Below are 19,518 nucleotides of genomic sequence, written 5' to 3' on the forward strand. Positions count from 1 at the left end.
CATAAGGTCACACGAGCGAGCGGCCTCTTGATCGCTGAAATAGCGAAGTGACCGTTGCCCACAGACATTCGCAATTGCATATGCGTTGCCTACCTTTAATCGATGGAGGAAGAATACACCTCTCATCCGGAAAGTCCACTTCCACTTCCCATCCTTTCCGTATAAGAAAAAGGGTGGGAAGGGAAAGAGCACCAAATTAGGCCTCCAGGACGCATACTCATCAGACGAAACGCGGAAGTGCTTCCACTTCACGCCTGTCTTCTGTGTGGTCCTGGTATTTCACCGAGCGAGCCGGGCTAATTCGTGCGAAGATGATAAAGCGGACTCTACCACTGTTAAAAAAAATTAATTCTTAACTATATTTCATTATAATTTAAATTACGTCCAAGTCAATGAGTATTGCACCCCTAAAGTAAATATTAAACGTAAACAAACACCCTTAGAATGCACCCCATATAATAGCGTGGAATGGATCTGCAGCCCTCGAACAATGAGCAATCAGTGGGTAAATTAAACAACCGCCTTTGTCAACACAGAAACTGTAACCACTAGGAGTGGCTTTCTATTAGTAAAGAAAACATATCAAATGTATTGTTTTTAAAAATAAAATTAATTAAATGATGTATCAAAAAATAACTTAACAAAAAGAACTGTAGATAGAGCAAAAAAAACTCCTTGAACTAAGTTACATAATTACATTTTACAGAACTAGTATTCCTAAAATTTTCTTCATTCTATATTTCAACACTTATATTCCCAAGTAATAAAAGTTATGTACATCTTACTAATATTATAAATACGAATGTTTGGATGGTTGGAAGTTTACTAAAAGATATCTCCTGAACGGCTGTATGGATCTTGCTAAGATTTGGCTTACACGTAAAACATAGTCTGAAAAAAAAACGTAAGCTACTGATTAAGTTTTTTTTTAATTCCGTCCGGGCTGAGTCACGGGCGAAAGCTAGTATGTGCTATGAATCTAAATAGCGAGCAGAAAGATAAGGATTATCAATTAACTTTAAGCCATTTTTACAGTCTACAATAAAGCATAGTCGGAGTCTACACATTGCGCAAAATGACGCATCTAGTAGTAACTATATTCGTGTGGTTGTGTCCACCCCTTGTTTATTTAGCGTGAGGATCCTCCGTTGAATGATCGGCTTATTTTGGCGTAGATAATTAAGTAAGTAGAATACAAAGGAAACGTACGCCGGCAACACATTCGAGAGATTTATTACATAGTAAATGCTTTATATTTAACTGTTAATCGAAATTATGCTAATTAAGTCATGAGAATATAACTTTCGAGTAATAAACTCGCTGGTTGAGCTTTAAATGTAAAATTTTTTACATATACAAAATCTACATTAACTTTTGCACCAATGATAAAAAAATGATTTTATGAGTATGAGGCAATTACCTTGTCACTTCAAAAATCTTCTACAAAAGGTTGTATGGAAGACTAGCTGTAGCCCGCGACTCCGTCCGCGGGCAAATGAGAAAACTTAATTAGTAGCCTATGTGTCCTTCCAGACTGCGTTATGCACACCTCTGCCCAATATCAGCGACATCCTTGCAGCAGTTCTGGTGAAACCTTCTAACAAATATCCATCCATAAAGACATTCATATTTATGATATTAATAAGATGTCAGAGTATTTATATTTGAAAATGAAAATTTAACAATTTATTATATAGGAGGGAAAGAGGGTAATAAGTTTTGTATGTGTAAAATTTTTGTATCAAAATCTATAAAATTGTTTGTTAAAAAGAAGTACATTTTGTTGCAGATTATTTTTTCATTGCAACATTAATCACACTGCAGGAGCGTGTAGTAAATTTTAGCGATGAATTATTATCCAGAATTACTCCAGCTAAATGCTCGCGCTTGCTCTTTATGTTGCTTACTCACGCACCACCAGATATAACATATGTTACCGTAAAAGTACTAACGAAAATTCTAAAATTTACCGTCAACATCTAAGGTTTACCGGTAAAATATAGATTTAATGTAAAATTCTGAAAAGTTATGATAACTTTGTTTATTTAGACCACAATTCACTTAATTCGTTTTACCAGTGGTACCAGTGGTAAAGTCTGGTGGTCTTAAAAAATAAGGCAAAAAAAAATTAAGGTGTATAAAACACAGTACACCGACTTAGGTGAGTGGGATATGGCCAGGAATATGGTTATAACCAAGTGAAAAAAGTTTGAAATGAACAAAGATCACATAAGTTTTCGGACTTTTATCATAACTTTTTCCGTAGAAATGTCACGTCACTTCTACTAGTAAATATTGTTGTCATTATTTTGTCAAGCAGAATGAACGGATATGATGTGTCACTGCAGTGGAGTTGTAGATTTAGATTTTACCGGTAAATCTTAGAATATAAAGTAGATTGCTCTTTTACGGTAACATAATCACAAAATTATAAATTTCTTATGAATTATTCAGAGATATATCGTATTGTTACTTTGTTAACTTATTGAATCTAGGACGTTGACATACTAGGGCTATACCACATTTGCCCGATTGACAGATAACATGGGTAAGCCACATGAGGATAAGATATATATTATTTGTGCTAATCCATACTGTATGCAGGCCATATAATAATACAATTTAATTAAAAAGAATTTACTTAATTCTACTAATAAAGATGGTCTTACTGTAAACATCAAGGAATTCCTTGTTCCAAGCTAGTGATTCCTTTTCAAACCATTTAATACAAAGTAATTTGAAGACTCTTTCTATAGAATTGCCTAAAATATAGATGCATTTAACACTACTAAACTAATTATTTTTTATATCATAAGGTGGCAAACGAGCGAGCGGCCACCTGAAATCGCTGAAATAGCAAAGCGACGGTTGCCCATAGACATACGCAATTGTATATGCGTTGCCTACTTTAAATCGACGGAGGAGAGGATGCACAGAAAGAAAATATCTTCCCTTTCCATGCCTCCTCTCATCCGGAAAGTCCACTTCCTCTTCCCATTCTTTCCCTATAAGAAAAAGGGTGGGAAGGGAAGGAGGACTAAATTAGGCTTCTGGGACGCACACTCATCAGACGAAACGCGGAATTGCTTCCACTTTCGCCTGTCTTCTGTGTGGTCGTGGTATTTCACCGGGCGAGCCGGGCCAATTCGTGCGAAGATGTTAAAGCGGGCTCTACCACTGTAAAATTGGCCTAGAGATTAGAAATTGATCATTAATTGTTATTCTATATTATAACTTTATAACAACTGGCATTTAAACAAACGCACTGATACATGGCGCGGAATTTTTGCCATTGGCCTCATGACGTCACGAGCTTACGTTGCTGACCAGATAAGCGTGGTGTTAGTTAGAGAGTCATCGGCAAACTTGCGAATTGCTATTTATTCAAGCAATATTGTTTTTTCTTCATTCGTCGGTTTCAATGTCTGACGGCGGTACGGTACGCATAATTAGTCTAGTTTCTCGTTTCTAGAATTAATTAATATTGTGTTGCATTCGTTTTAAACGTAACAAATAATTATACTTAGATAATATTTAATTTGTATTTATACGAACACAGCATAGGAAACTTAATAGCTAATTTATACAAATAGGAAATTTTACAGAACTTTTTATTTAAAAACAAATGAAATTTTACATACAGTATGATGTCTGAGCAGCCAATATACTCGTATATTCTTTTTATATCATAAGGTGGCAAAAGAGCGTGCGGCCACCTGAAATCACTGATATAGCGAAGTAACCGTTGCCCATAGACATACGCAATTGCATATGCGTTGCCTACCTTTAATCGATAAAGAAGAGGATGCACAGAAAGAAAATATATTTTCCCCTTTCCATGCATACCCTCATCCGGAAAGTCCACTTCCACTTCCCATCCTTTCCTTATAAGAAAAAGGGTGGGAAGGGAAGGAGGACTAAATTAGGCTTCCGCGACGCACACTCATCAGACGAAACGCGGAATTGCTTCCACTTGACGCCTGTCTTCTGTGTGGTCGTGGTATTGCACCGGGCGAACCGGGCCAATTCGTGCGAAGATGTTAAAGCGGGCTCTACCACTGTTACATAAAGTCTATATAAAGTCTAGTGGACTTACTACATTTATAAGATTTTATTATAGTAATCAATAGAATTAATATCCTTATACTAGGCCGCGATTATCATTTTTATTACATCCTAAATGCTAGTATGATGTATACGTATAAAGCTACAAATTTCCGTAATAATGCAAAACGTATAAGTAATATTTTTGATGGTAAACACTAGATTTTTGTCAAGGTTTATTGTAAGATTATGGAATTATTATTCCTAAATGTTATCGTAAATGTTGAATATAGTAACATTGTCCTTTGTTCATGTTCCAATCATACAAACATCTGCCGCGTTGTCGCCCGTTACAAATTGTCAACTGCGAGATCGATCACTGGAATCAGATTACATTTTAGCGGGTGTGTCCTTTGTCGTGTTCACGTAATGTATTTTATTATTTCTATTCAACCTCTAATATATGATTTACTTTAATAAAATATTTCCAGTCAAAATTATAAAGTTTAGTTGGTTGCATGGCTCAGTTCAATTGCTACTCGTATACTTACAGTAAATCTAATGAAAATTTCATAATGAAACAAAAACGTTTTTTTTTAATTTTTCGTTCTTTTGAAACAAATATTTAAGCAGAAAAATTAAAACTAAAACGAATAGACGATATCAAAAGAAAGGTTTACCCAAAAGGTCTTATTTTTTCAAAGAAGTGACGAAATTTCTTGATAATAATAATTAAAGGCACTTGTTCAATACTGAATGTATACAATACAATTCTGGGTAAGAGTTGGGATTTCCGTGCAGTAAATAAATCTTGCGAGGATTATTTTCTTTGTGGCGCCAAAGAAATACTTACTACCTGAATTAGCAAGGTAAGGGATAATTATGTCCGTGAAAGAGACGGATATAGTGTTGATATATCTGTCTCTATTACGCGTATTATAAAACTTTTGGTTTGCACGAATAATCCTATTGTACAGTTCCTTGTAATTTTTTGTCATACCATTTTGGTAAAGTACCACGAAAGTCCAGGCTAAAAATAAGTTTTTTTTTAATGTTTTGAAAGCATTGCATTGATACCTTGAGACATCAGTAACTACTTTATAATAATAATTATTAATAAAATAAAGAACATTTCCCTAGTTCGTGCAGCATTTCGTTACTTCGTATATCTCAAACAAGCTTTCGCCCGCGACTCCTTGAAATTGTAAAAAAACTGTTGGTCGCAGCGTAATGTTATATAGCATAATGCCATCCTCTATAAATGGACTATCCAACAAAAAATATTTTTTTATATATTGTACTATTTATTATATTACAGTCACAAGGTCGCATTAATTATTAAATAAAAATCTTATTCAATAGCAAGCACCCTACCTTCAATATTCCAATGTAATTTATACACGAACAAAAGCGTATTCAACGAAATTCTCATAATTACGTGTTTAGCTAAATCTTAGTTTACTGTCACAAAAGCTCCATATGATTTCGAACGTATTAACTCATCGAATGGCTCCCCGTGAATATGTGTTAGATTTTTTTCTAATAATCTCTTTATGAAAGGGGAACCCGACTCTCTGACCCTTCAATTATCCGTTTGATGGCGGTAAGCGATTATAACCTTTATCGCTATATGAATACGACTTTTTGTATACCAAAATCTCTTTAATAGACATAATACAAAAATATTATCATAACTGGGGGTGCGGTGATTTTTAATATGTCACTTTTGTATTTTAGCCTTTTGTTGGACGAAAGCTCTAAATCAAATATCGCATAATTAAAAATATCATCGACAAAAAGCAAAAAAAGGGATATCTTTTTAATCTCCTATACTCTTTTATTGCTTCGGAAATACGTAGATATATTAAACCTTTTCTTTTTAGTTTCTTCTAAAAGAAATCCTTCTAATGGTGTTAAAAATGAAAAAGTTTGAATGGATGGTTGTTAACAGTTAACTTCAGAACAGCTCACTTCAAAGTAGTTTTAAGGTAGATATAGGCTTTTTATCTCAGAAAAATATACAATTCCTGTAAAATAGATTTGTTTTTGATAATTATATAATTGCTCAATAATAACTAATTTCAATAAACACAGTCTGAAAAGACTGCAACGGCAGGAAAGAAGAATAAAACATTTAAGTGAAAACTGTTGTTATCTCTGTTTTTCTAAGGGAGAACAACAGGGATGTCAGTATCGTTGTAATTATGCTACGAAAATGAAGACTCACCGTGATAGTCTTTTGTTTATTAAGTTTAGCTTTTTCATGGAAGAGCGTATAAAGAATGTCGTGCTCTTTGGCTACTTAATGCTATTACAAAAGGCAGGTGGCGTTATGACTCACGCTATGACGTGCAGGGGTCAGTCGACGGGGAAGTATTACGGTAGGTACGGCGCCGCGTGGGGTGTGTTATCACAGTATTTATCTACTTATGTGTATAAGGGTTGGACCCAGACGGACAAAAAGGATGGAAAAAGTTTCATAGTAAGAAATATCATACGATTTATAAATAAACGTCTAACTTCCGCACTCAAAGTCATTAATTGGTATCTATGAAAGACCCTCAGTCTCCTTCTTTTTTTGTAAATTTTTGATCGATTATAATTTTGAAATGATTTGTAAAAAATGAATAAAAAAAATAACCATTATTAATAAACTAGCTGTCGCCCGTGACTCTGTCCGGAATTAAAAAAATCTTAATAAGTAGCCTATGTATTCTACCAGACTATGTTCTATATATATGCCAAATTTCAGCGCAATCCATGCAGCTGTTCCTAAGATACCTTCTAAACAATCGCATTTATAATATTAGTATGATATGCTTACGTTAATTATGATAATTACTTAAACTTTTGTTATCTATATTTCGTAATAAAGGCAAGAATTTTACAAAATACAGGCAGCAGCTGGCGCAACAAAATTCCCTTTTCGTAAATTCGTCTCTCCTATAAATTACAAATTTCGTTCCGCGATCTTCCTTGAAAATAACTAAATATGAACTTGGGTATACAAACCGTATTTAAACAAATTACTTCCTGAATTAATATTAAATTCAAAATTATTTTACAATTATTTTGTTTATAAATTTTACGCATTAAGTATTAGTGAACTAGAGAGACTAAGAAACATCGTAGACGTAACTAACACATTGAAAATAATGTATTAATTTCGGCAAAGGACTCACGTATTGTCCAGTCCCTGCGTTGAATCATCCACGCCCCTACTTCAGTCGTAGCCGCGTGTCGTACCGGGATGAACGTCCTTAACTAAAGAATTTCCATTCCCGAACTTTCGTGTTGCTTTACCGAATTTTAACTTTTTAATTCATTTGTTGTGTTTATTTGTGGGTGTTTCATGAACCAGTTGAATTTATTTAAGGTATGTATTTAATTTTTTTTATTTAATAGCTTTATAGATAATTTTTTTTTGTTTTGGTTTTAACAAAAACTTTTTCTTAGATTTGTTTTTGATTGATGTTATTAATCTTCTTTAAGATCTTTTTGTTTTATTATTTTTTAAATTATAGCAATTCTGATATTCACTGGCTTTATTCTATAAAAGTGAACATAACAATGTTATGTTATGAAATTTTAGTAATAATTACTTAATTAATTTTTTTTCTAGTTCTATTTTTAAAATAAATATGATAAAAATTATCTTTGTTATATTCACCTAATATTTTATATATTAAATAACTATTTAAAATTATTTTTATTTTCATGTTTTCGTGTACTACATTATTACGTATAGATTTACAAAGTTTCACAAACTTATATAAGCTTTTGGTTGTAATAATATGTGTGCACAATCGGTTCTTATATTTACGTCGTTGATTAAAGATTATTCTTGACGACTCAGTGCATAAATATTTTTGTAACCAATAGTCAAAAATATTTTGAAACGTGCAAACATATTTATGCAGCTGACTGTACAACTGTATTTTTAAACTACAGTATGATTTTAACAAAACTTTGAATAAGCATATAGAATAATAGGCATGGCGTAGGAGTAAGGATGATTAATATCGTCGCATGAGGAGCAATTGTCAGAATTAAGGCAAGATGAAGAATGATCGTCCGTGACGAAAGAATAATGTGGATCGAATTTAACATAAATCGTAATTTTATTTTATTAAAAAAACGCTACTAGAAATTAAATAATTTTTAACTTTAATCAGTTAAATTATAATATAATAAATTATCAAGCCTATGACATCACTGTAGTGGCATTAACGAATGCTAGAAGCACACAATAATTAATGCTTGTATTCTATTAGGCTTTGTATATCTCCATTTAATATGTCTATTTGCGAATAACCTAAAATTTTTAAGCCTGTCTTTCTAAATGCTATCTTAAAATGGATCAAAGTACGAGTTTATTGACCTTTATTTTGTTTTTAAATTGAATAAAAACAATTGTAATAATGTCGACTGTTTAACTTTCTTTGGTTGTCTGTCTGATTCAGATTTATCACTCAGGGCATATGTTAGTGTAGGTTTCGTATTTACTAAGTGACTGTTTAAATAAACATTAAAATATTCTAGTACGCCACTTAAATATGTAATTAAGCTTTAATATAACTACTATAAAAAGATATCATAATTATAAGAGGTCGTTAAAATAACCAAATTCTTGGCAGGTGAAAGGGCATGTCCGCGCAGATTATGTTATAAAAAAGCTTGGACGTGACATATTTTTCTTGTCGCAAAAGCTTTAAGAGCGTCGTTCGTTCTAAATTTGAAAAGTAAAAAAATTTAGCGTCTTTAATAAACGATGGTAAGGAAGCTTAGACGGGAATTTTTTCGTAGAATTTTTCACAGGAATTTCTTTGTAAGTGGTCTTCCCTGAGACGATCTCGGCGCCAATTAGTGTCACTCGTTTATTAGTTCCAAGCTTCGGCGGAAGAATACTTTGTACGGTATTAAACATTTGAAAAAAAACTAACATCACTGTCCTATATATTTTTAATGAAAATTTTCACATTAAAATGTTTATTTTAGCTTCATTTGAAGCTAAGTATATTTATTTACATCCTTATACATATATATACTTATAATACATAAACTCTTAAATCTATGATATAAAATAAAAATTAAAAAAAAAACCGAATAATTAACTAAAATATGTTAACAAAAGGAGTCCCTTTAGGCAAGGCTTAGCTTAGCTTTTAGCTTCATTTTGTACTTTATGCTGTTCATCATCATCAGCTCCCTATACGCTCATTGAGGGGCTCGGAGCCTACCCTACGTTGAGAGTGACTAGGCCTTAGTCAACCACGCTGGCTCAGTGCGGGTTGGGTGACTTCACACATATCTTTGAATTTCTTCGCAGATATGTATAGAACGTCGGATAAATGTACACATGTAAATCGGAAATCGACAAACACATTGGTACATGGCGGGATTTGAACCCAGGGCCTGTAGATTACAAGTCAAGTATTAAAACCCCTGAGCCACCGACGCTCTTCTTCATGCTGTTGCTTGTAATAAAATCAAAATTTTAAATCTTCCTTATACGAACACTCGAAATAGTTTCACAACAATTTAATATCAATTATGTAGTCGACGGAAAACTTGAAGAAACTTTATCAAAACTTGTAATCCGTAGATGCATAACTTAAGTAAAACTTAAGGCAGCTGTACCGCACTTTCCTACATCAATCAAATTTTATCCCGCACATAAATACTTCGCAACTAATTACCTTAAGCGAGGATAGACACTTACCAGCGTCGTAACTTACTAAAATTTAAGTTATACAACTTAGCTAGGCTTTAGTTTCAAGTTGATTTGAATTGATTTATCTTGTGACTACGTTGATATAGTTACCTTCAACTGAAGATTTTTTTTAAGAAAACATAGATTTTTTTTAATTCCATGAAGTTATTATTATTAAATAAAATATTGGCTGCCAATATTTTTTTTTCGGACTTAAGTGTAAAAGCTCAAAGTGAAATGTATGTTTTGTTTACAAAGCTTGGGTCTTTATTTGAACAAGCGTATAATTATTCTCAAGTCCGTGCAAGGATTTCATTATCATACGACATATTAAACAACTTAAAGGCTTATCTCTAAAACAGCATGAAGAACACCGTATTCTCTAGATTAATCTTATATTCGCCTAAAGGGATCTCAAGGTTTCTGCCTTAAATTGTACTGCCTATTTTGTAACAGGATTAATATAACGAAATCTTACTGGTTTCAGACCCGCTATGACCAAACTAGACGTATTTTAACATATAAGTAAGTGCTATATAAGTGATTTAAATAAGTTACTTAAGTGAACCTTTTCTAGTTATTCTAATGTTCAGTATTTAAAAAATTAGCATCTCATTTTCAACAAAAAAAACTAAAGCAACATAGAATAAAAATATATGTAACTTAAAGATACCTGTCAAGTAATTTTGACCTAAATTATAAAAAAAGACAAAGACGAACTGAAAGTCTTAAAACTTGACAATCGCCAAAAGAACCGACCACTTCAAAGATTTTAAACGCACTTAAATAGATATAAAAATGTACTGTAATATTAAAATGTATACGAAACTCGTTTCGCTCACAAAGAAAAACAATATAAAGATACAAAAGAAAGTAAGCAGAAAGCGAAATGATTTCATTTTTTTCCGAGTGTATCTTTACAGCTTATTTCGAAAGACAAACGATCGGGTACAGTCCAAGTGAAAAAAATTAAATCTAAAAACAAAAGACGAACTTGATTCTCGATCCTCCACTTCAAGTCTCTTTGAATGGAAATTGTCGAAAACCTTCTTAAAGACAAAAGACGAGAGGTCTTTAGAAGTTGAGTAATAAAAGTCCATGGTTTTTTTTTGTTAAATACTGTATAGAGTTTTCAAGATGAAAAATTATTAAAGGAACAAAAGATAAAATTTTTAAGACTATCCTTTTAAAATAATTTAAATACAAGAGATTTGAATAACACACCAGAAGACAGGCGTGAAGTGGAAGCAATTCCGCGTTTCGTCTGATGAGTGTGCGTCCCGTAGGCCTAATTTAGTCCTCTTTTCCTTTCCACCGTTTTTCTTATAAGGAAAGGATGGGAATTAGAAGTGGACTTTTCGGATGAGAGGATGCATAGGAAGGGAAAATATTTTCTTTCTGTGCATCTTCTCCTCCGTCGATTAAGGTAGGTAACGCATATGCAATTGCGTATGTCTATGGGCAACAGTCACTTCGCTATTTCAACGATTTCAGGTGGCCGCTCGCTCGTTTGCCACCTTATGATATAAAAAAAAGATTTCTATGGACATATACGTTCCTAAATCGGTGAACAGATTTTGATGAATTTTTGGTAGAGAATATTTAGGAGTAGTTTGTGCCATAAAATTTTATATATATAATATTTAATGTCTAATGTTGAATGAACATATCATCAACCTGCCCTTATCCCTATCGAGGGTCGGCACAGCATGTACTACTCCTCCATACATCTCTATCAGCAGTCATATCCGAGTCTACCCCCTTCTTACGCATATCCTCTTTCACACAGTCATTCCATACTTTTTTTGGTCTTCCTCTACCCTTGTAGAATGTTGAATGAACATATGTCAACTCTTTTATCGTACGCTGACATTAGACGTTCCTAAAAATCTTTATTATTGAAACAATTAGTTGTAGGTTTCCAAAATGCGCAGAAATTATGAAATCACTATTTCATGATTTCATTCGCTATGTATTGTATTATTTTATCAGTTATTTTATTTGTCTGTACATTAAAAATCTAGATAACTCCACAAAAATTATTATACTTTTCATAAAACCTTTGATGTCGAATGCCTAACATTAATACAAAGGCCTTTACTCATCTATATTAAAAAAAAACAAAACAAAACATTTTTGTTAAACTTTTTAACAAAATATTCTCATAATGTATTTTTATGTTTTTCAGGTACATTAAAATGCCCGACAAGGAGTTGGTCGTCAAATATTTACTCCTAACTTTGGCTTTGACTTCATTTCATATATCATACACAGAGAGCCGGCTTAATGAGAAACGTAGAGACAAAACGGACAGAAGACATCATTCCGTACAAGTAAAGGATAATTTATGCGAAATCGCAAATAGAGAGTCCAAAGTGCATTGCTACTGTGAGAGAACTGAAATCAATACTGCGACTAGGGCTGATTGTTGGGTTTTCAATGGTGGCATTGATGAAAGCGACCCCATATGGGCGAGCTTCAATTCTCAAATGTATTTAGAGAGACTCACGTTTAATGTTAGATCAGACGGAGCCTTGACGTTTATTCCGCTAGCCGTGATTCATCGTCTCAAGAGATTGCAGAAGCTACACATACACTATGCTACATTGAATAAAATAGAAAAGAAAACATTCACAAATCTGACGTCAATTAAGGAGATAACATTAATGAATAATAAAATTACAAAATTAGATATCTCCGCATTCAAAGGCCTACCGGCTCTAGTCAATATAACAATCAAAGAAAATAAAATAACAGAAATACAAAGAGACATATTTGTTGAATTACCAAGCTTGAAATATCTTGATTTATCTTTCAACAGTATTAATCTCGCCCACGACGGCTGTTTCGAGCATCTATCTATATTAAATGATTTAGTATTAGAGGCGAATTTAATTACAGTTCTGACTAGAGATACTTTCAGAGGACTTGCTAATTTGACAAGATTGGATTTGAGGTCGAACAAGTTGTCAATGATCGGCGATTTGACATTTACAGAATTGTGGAATTTGAATGAGCTACTCTTGGATAACAATGAATTGAAATATTTGTCTGAAAGGGCTTTTGATGGACTCGCTTTGCTAGAGAAGTTGTCAATGACGGGTAATCAATTGCAGTCTATCAATGAAGGACTTTTGGAAGGCGTTCGAGGACTTAAATTATTGGATTTGAGAAATAATGAATTGAAGACCTTCTCCCTAGAAACGGTTAAACCAATATTTGAAAATTTAAAAGACAAATCTTCAGTACTTTATTTAAGTGGTGAGTTAATAAAATCTGATGACAATTTGATAGAATTAATTAGACACATTTCCGAAATTTAACTGGATAAGCTTGTAACATGTAATACTAGAGTAAGGGTGGCTTTAAGATTGCTTCTACAGCTTTAATAATACCACTAACTGTTCATTTACGGTTAACTAACTCTGTTTCCCTAACAATAGAATGTATATCAATCCCCTTTGGTGCTTTAATCCCCTGTTCTCAACTTTGAGTACAAAAGTCCCCCTTCAGCAAATTCACAACAAAATAACCTTTTGAATGCAACGAATGGGAACTATTTAACTGTGCAAACATAATATTACTGTGTAATTTATTCCCTTTGCTGTCAACAAGTCAAAGCTTTTATAAACTAGTTATTAGTAAAATAATATTTGAATAAATGCAGAAACTTGATTTTAGTTTACTGGTATTACTTTGATCCTCGTTAGCATACGTTTTGACTGCCTCTGTATATTTTTGTGCTTAGTTTTGTGTTACGAGTAAACACCCATGGGAACATTCGTTAATTAATTTAGATGTTTTATTATGTTATTAATGCTGTTAAGAAGAAAATCTGACACTGTCACGGTGTATCGGCGCAATACTAGCCTTATTAAATATCAACGTTTATGTCCCCTCACTAATCAATCTGACACTTGACTTGGTAACGAAAGCGCGCTGTTCTTTCTAAATGATTTTAAAATATATGTCTTATTTTGCAGGTAACAACTTTATCTGCGATTGTCAACTAATTTGGTTGCTAACTCTAAGAAACGAAACAAAAAGTGAACCACTTAAATTAGCACTGAACACAATCACATGTACATTTGACAGGAATGAAGAACTCAAAGAAGAACAAGACGTAAAAGATAAAGTAGAAAAGGTATTCGAACTTGGTACTAATGGTGATGTGTTCCAACAAACTGATGATGAATTGTACCCTGATAATCCATTATATAAATTGGATACTACAGAGAAAACTGCATCTAATGAAGTAGTATTAGTTGATGTACCGATAGACTCTTTACCTTGTCCTGGTGAAAAATTACCTAAAAGAGAAGATTCATTGATGCTTTCATCTAAAGATGAAAATTACTGGCAATCAAATTCAAGTTCAAATATGACGTCATTTCCATTATTAATTCTTTTATTGGCATCTTATATTTATCATTAATTAATAGATGGTTTTAAGACATTCCTTATAGTGTGTTTCTATGTGAATATAAAATTAAAGTAAGATAAACTATTGTACGTAAATCGCTGTTTATAGCTTTGCTTTATTAAATAAATTAATTAGATTTAACTTTGGTTTTTTATTATGAGTACTTTAATACGGAGCGTCGGTGGCTCAGTGTTCAGGCACTTTACTTGCAATCTGCAGATCCTGGGTTCGCATCCCGCCATGTACCAATGTGTTTTTCGATTTCCGATTTACATATGTACATTTACCCGACGTTCTTACGGTGAAGAAAAACATCGTAATGCAACCTGCACATATCTGAGAATAAATTCGAAAATATGTGTGAAGTCAACCAACCAGCACTTGGCCAGCGTTGACTATGGCCTAATCACCCTTAACTTAGGGTAGGCTCCGAGCCCCTCGGTGGGGACGTATAGTGATTTGATGATGATGATGTATAATACTTTAATACTGATTGCATTAAAAAAAATACGATGAAATAAAACGAACAGGACAGGAACTAAAGTGTGTGATTAAATCGAAGAAAATTTATTGTAACATAGATTTACCCCAAGAGCCCAGTAAAAAAATCAAATGTTTTGACAAATACGTTTGACCAACATTCATCAAACATTTCAAATACAGATAAAAGGGCCAAACAAAGGATTATACTATGAAATAATTGGACTAATACAAAATCGATAAACGGGTCCGTAACAAATACTTCCCGAAGTCTTATTTTACGTAAATCAAGAATTCTAACTTTAAAAAAGTTATAACTAGAAAAAACGCAGTCCAAGTAGTAAATTAATTGTACGATTTACTCTGAAATTATGTCTATCAAAGACATTTAAAAATGATTTTCCATTGCTAGTTTAGAATCATAACCAACAATTTGAACTGTAATTGCTAGATCGTAACTAACAATTATTTAGCGTAGACGATACCGAATCGATAAATTAGAATATATGTTACCTGATTCGATGGTATGGTCATGTAAGGAGGAGGCCGCCAGACTACATCGGTAATTTAGCACTACAACTTTCCCTCCCTGGTCGCAGATCCAGAGGCAGACCCAAAACGAGATGGAAAGATGTAGTAATGAAAGACATGAGTGAGTGCCAAGTCTCAGAAGAAGATGTCATGGACAGAGCGAAGTGGAAGAGACGGATTGGGAAAGCTGACCCCACCACCTTGTGGGATGCAAGCTAGGGAGAGAGAGAGAGAGAGAGAGAGAGAGAGAGTTACCTGATTCGTTACAAATAGACAAAATGGTAGTATAGTATGCAAAAAGAATACGTTAATCACCTAATACTGAATGAAACTTGCACAGAAACATGTAAAACAATCTTATAAGTCTATAGCGAAAAAGAATTCCATTATTTCCTAATTAATGAAATTTAGAAGTATAAACGGACTAGGATAGACGGCACTTTTTTAATCAGACCACATGTAATACTCTAAAAAGCGATGTATCTGTTATTTCTAGGCAAGAATTTGATAAACAATTGGCATTTTTAAATATGCGGTTAAGAAAAATCAACGTTTCATTTGGACCATATTTATCTGAATAGTTAAATAGAAGGAAATTGACAACTGCCACATTTTTACCTTCACTGTAGTAGAACGATATAATTAGGTATCCAACTACAAATTAAAAACAGTCTTCATAAAATATTCTGATAAACCTATATTTAACTTTACAATTTAGTACCACTAATATCAGTACCAAATAATTTGAAAGCATAGTTTCTGAATGGAATTGATAATCGAATTTTAAGATCTATTGGTACTAGTCTTATAAATATCATTCTACAAAAATGTTTATTTTTATTTCATGTTATGAGTTTAATTCGAAACGCCTTTGAATTTTTAATAGCAAAAAATATTATTACCTTTTTTGCATGCTTTTCATCATTAGGCTAACATTGAATATAATTTTGTACTTTGTAATTCATGTAAAAACCAAATAGTGTCTATTTAGAAGACCCTTGATACTTTTTCTCATATAAACATATCATCATATAACAACGTGTAACATTTTTGGTGGATTCCCATATAAAAATCCAAATACAATAAATGTGATAAATCTATACCTTTTTAATAACGTCCGCCGATTATTCTAGCATTGTAAAAGCGAACAATATTGAGTTATTATTAACCACAATAGCACGACGGGATATAAGGGGGAATAAAGATTTAAGGGGAGAAATATTGTTATTTTATACGTGAATAGTTATTGACAGATATGTTTTAGTCGAATTACATATTTTACTCTTTTAAATTGTTTTTCTTTTGATTGAATTGTGTTGGTTAAAGTTATTATTGTAAAGAAATATTATATAACCTCGTTATACAAATATGAAGTGGAGTAACTGAAGTAGAAGAAATGTCAACTCAACTTCAAGGTTATAGATAAGACTAGATAGATTTATGGAGGCTTGTTTAAAGGTATATCAGGAAAGGCTCAACGGATCTCAATGAAATTTGGCATAGATTTAGAACAAAGATAAGAATAACAAATAGGCTACCAATTAAATTTTTTTTTAATTTCACGAAGACGGAACAGCGGTCGGCAGCTAGTATCTAATAAAACAAGTAAAAGTAATGCCAAACAAAAAGGTACATAGCTCGTAATTGATAAGGAAAGTTCCGTAGTAAAGTTTGGTCAACTTATTACTAAGTTATCGAAGCACAACAAATTCTTTAGACGTATTTCGTAAACATATGAATATATCCAAGGAAAAAAAAATCATATTATGTTATTTGTAGAAAAAAAATTATGTTTTGTATTTTTAGTAAGCTTACTAATATTATAAATGCGAATGTATACATAGATGCATGGATGTTTGTTTGAAGTTATGCCTAGAACGGCTGAACGGATCTCGATGAATTTTGACATAGTAAGGAACATAATCTGGAAGAACACATATGCTACTAATTAAGTTTCTTTTAATTCCGCACGGACAGAGTCGCGGGGGACAGCTACTTACAAATAATTTCTCTTAAAGATTCACCCCAATTCAACCAGAGTCTATAAAATAAAAATTTTATATCAATAAATCCGTTATGCACCTATTTCCTCCAAAAACAATATTATTTCTTCAGAATTGAAACAGGAAAATGCTAACTCAAATTTTGTGTAGCAAAATATATTCTGTTATTCCCTCGGGTAATTGTTGTAAAATAAGTTATATTCAAGTTTTAGAAAAAAACATCTCATAGAAACTGGCTTACTCGATCAATAATTTATTTGATTTTTTACCTTACAGAGTTTATGTCAAACTCGCCAATAGCCTAATAGTTAAGGGTATGGATTTCCAACAATTAGGTCGGGACTTCGAACCCCGCCCTTCGACTATTGTCGTAAATCATGTCCTAGCACAAACCTAGAGCTTAGTTGGAATGGTTAAAGAAATATCAGTAAATTTTCTAATATTTTTTTCAGACAACAAATAATAAGACAACTTTCTTATCTTATATTTCTTATCAATTATAGTAAAAGAATCAAAACAAAATTATAATTATAAATATAATTAAACAAACTACAGTTATAGTCAAATTGTTATTCACAAAATGTAATCAATATTCCTAGATACATCTTACTAATATTATAACCGCTACGATTTGGGGTCCTTCAAGAAGCGAGCGTATCATTTCAAAGGCCGGCAACGCAACTGCGCTTCCTCTGTTATTCCTGATGTCCATGGGCGTCGTTGAACACCTCGGTGTTACCGCTGCTCGTTTGCCCCCTTCTGTTTTAAAAAAAAAATGCAAATTTGTGGATGGATTGCTGCTTGTTTGTTCGAATGTAACTTCAGAGCTGTATGGATCTCTCTGAATTTGGCATAGATTTGGAACATCCTATGGAAGAAGACATTTACATATATATATATTTTATATATATAAATGTTGTATGGTATGGTAGACTACTAATTAAGTTTTTTTTAATCCCCCGCGGACAGATTCGCGGGCGACAGTTTGTACAAAATAAATATGTTAAAATTAATTTATTAAAGAAAAATATTGTTTAATAACTTCATACAATATTGCAGTAATGCCCGCACTTCAAAGAAATTCAATAAGATACTTCTAGATATGATTGGAAATTACCATCAAAGTTCCTTTATATTCTTTTAAGAAAAATATCTTACGTTGAACGTAGTCAATAAGATATCAATTTTCAATCAAAACCTACTTATATCATCGTATCCGCCATGAGGAAGTGGATAATAAAACAAATATTGGATTACTAATCCCGTAGTTTTTAGCTTTAATATACCTGCTGTATATTTTCTTTTTTATTCAACTGATTTAGAAGATAATTAATAAGGTTTCTGAGACCGAAATCTTAGTTTGCAACATTTTACATATTTGTTTTGTCAAATGACAGGGATTACGATATGATTTATAAAGATATTTTGGTCTCATAAACCCATGGTTAATCTATTTTAAGGTTTTTAAATTAACTATTACTTTGTGTATCATCATTAAATTCACATCACATATACAATTGTTATGAGAACAAACAGAGCTACTGTTTGTTCTCATTTAATTTGAGCATTAAATAACCATTAATTTTCAACGTTTTGGCATTCGCACAGGAACATATTTGGAGTTTTATTACGTTTTGGCGAGACGCCATTCCGCTTTAATCAAGTATAAAATGTTTTGTATAATAATATTACTTCCCGTCCTGTTTTGTATCTGTACTAGTGCTGCGTCCATGATGAAGGATTCAAATAATTACGTAAGTTTAATCTTGGAATATGCGAAAGGTACAGAAATATAAATAGAGCGTCAGTGGCTCAGGGTTCAAGCACTTGACTTGCTATCTGCAGGTCCTGGGTTCGAATCCCGCCATGTACCAATGTGTTTTTCTATTTCCGATTTACATATGTACATTTATCCGACGTTCTTACGGTGAAGGAAAACATCGTGAGGCAACCTGCACATATCTGAGAAGAAATTCAAAGATATGTGTGAAGTCAACCAACCCGAACTAGGCCAGCGTGGTTTACTAAGGCCAAGTCACTCCTAACGTAGGGTAGGATTCGAGCGTCTCGGTGGGGACGTATAGTGAGCTGACGATGATGATGAATGCTCCTAATGTGCGTGAGAGAAGAGTTGTTTTAAACATGACGGCTGATTTATGGATTATAAGGAGGAATTGTAAGAGATGTATAGAAGACTAGTTGACGCTTGCGACACCGTCCGCGCGCAATTAAAAAATAAGATAATTAGTAGCATATGTGTTCTTCCAGACTATGTTCTATATGTATGCAAAATTTCATCGATATCAGTTCAACCGTTCAGGAGA

General features: G+C 32.8%; 1 protein-coding gene across 1 annotated transcript; it reads left to right on the top strand.

Annotated features, from left to right (window-relative positions):
• Positions 1–6,468: 6,468 nt before the first annotated feature.
• On the top strand, positions 6,469–14,192 carry LOC106121574 (connectin). Its single transcript, XM_013317286.1, has 3 exons — positions 6,469–6,526; positions 11,946–13,018; positions 13,741–14,192. The coding sequence occupies exons 2-3, from the start codon at positions 11,956–11,958 to the stop codon at positions 14,190–14,192; spliced, it is 1,515 nt and encodes a 504-aa protein (XP_013172740.1). The 5' UTR covers positions 6,469–6,526; positions 11,946–11,955.
• The last annotated feature ends 5,326 nt before the right edge of the window (positions 14,193–19,518 follow it).

The sequence above is a fragment of the Papilio xuthus genome, unplaced genomic scaffold (assembly GCF_000836235.2).
Source record: "Papilio xuthus unplaced genomic scaffold, Pxut_1.1 DF826938.1, whole genome shotgun sequence".
NCBI classification, from domain to species: domain Eukaryota; kingdom Metazoa; phylum Arthropoda; class Insecta; order Lepidoptera; family Papilionidae; genus Papilio; species Papilio xuthus.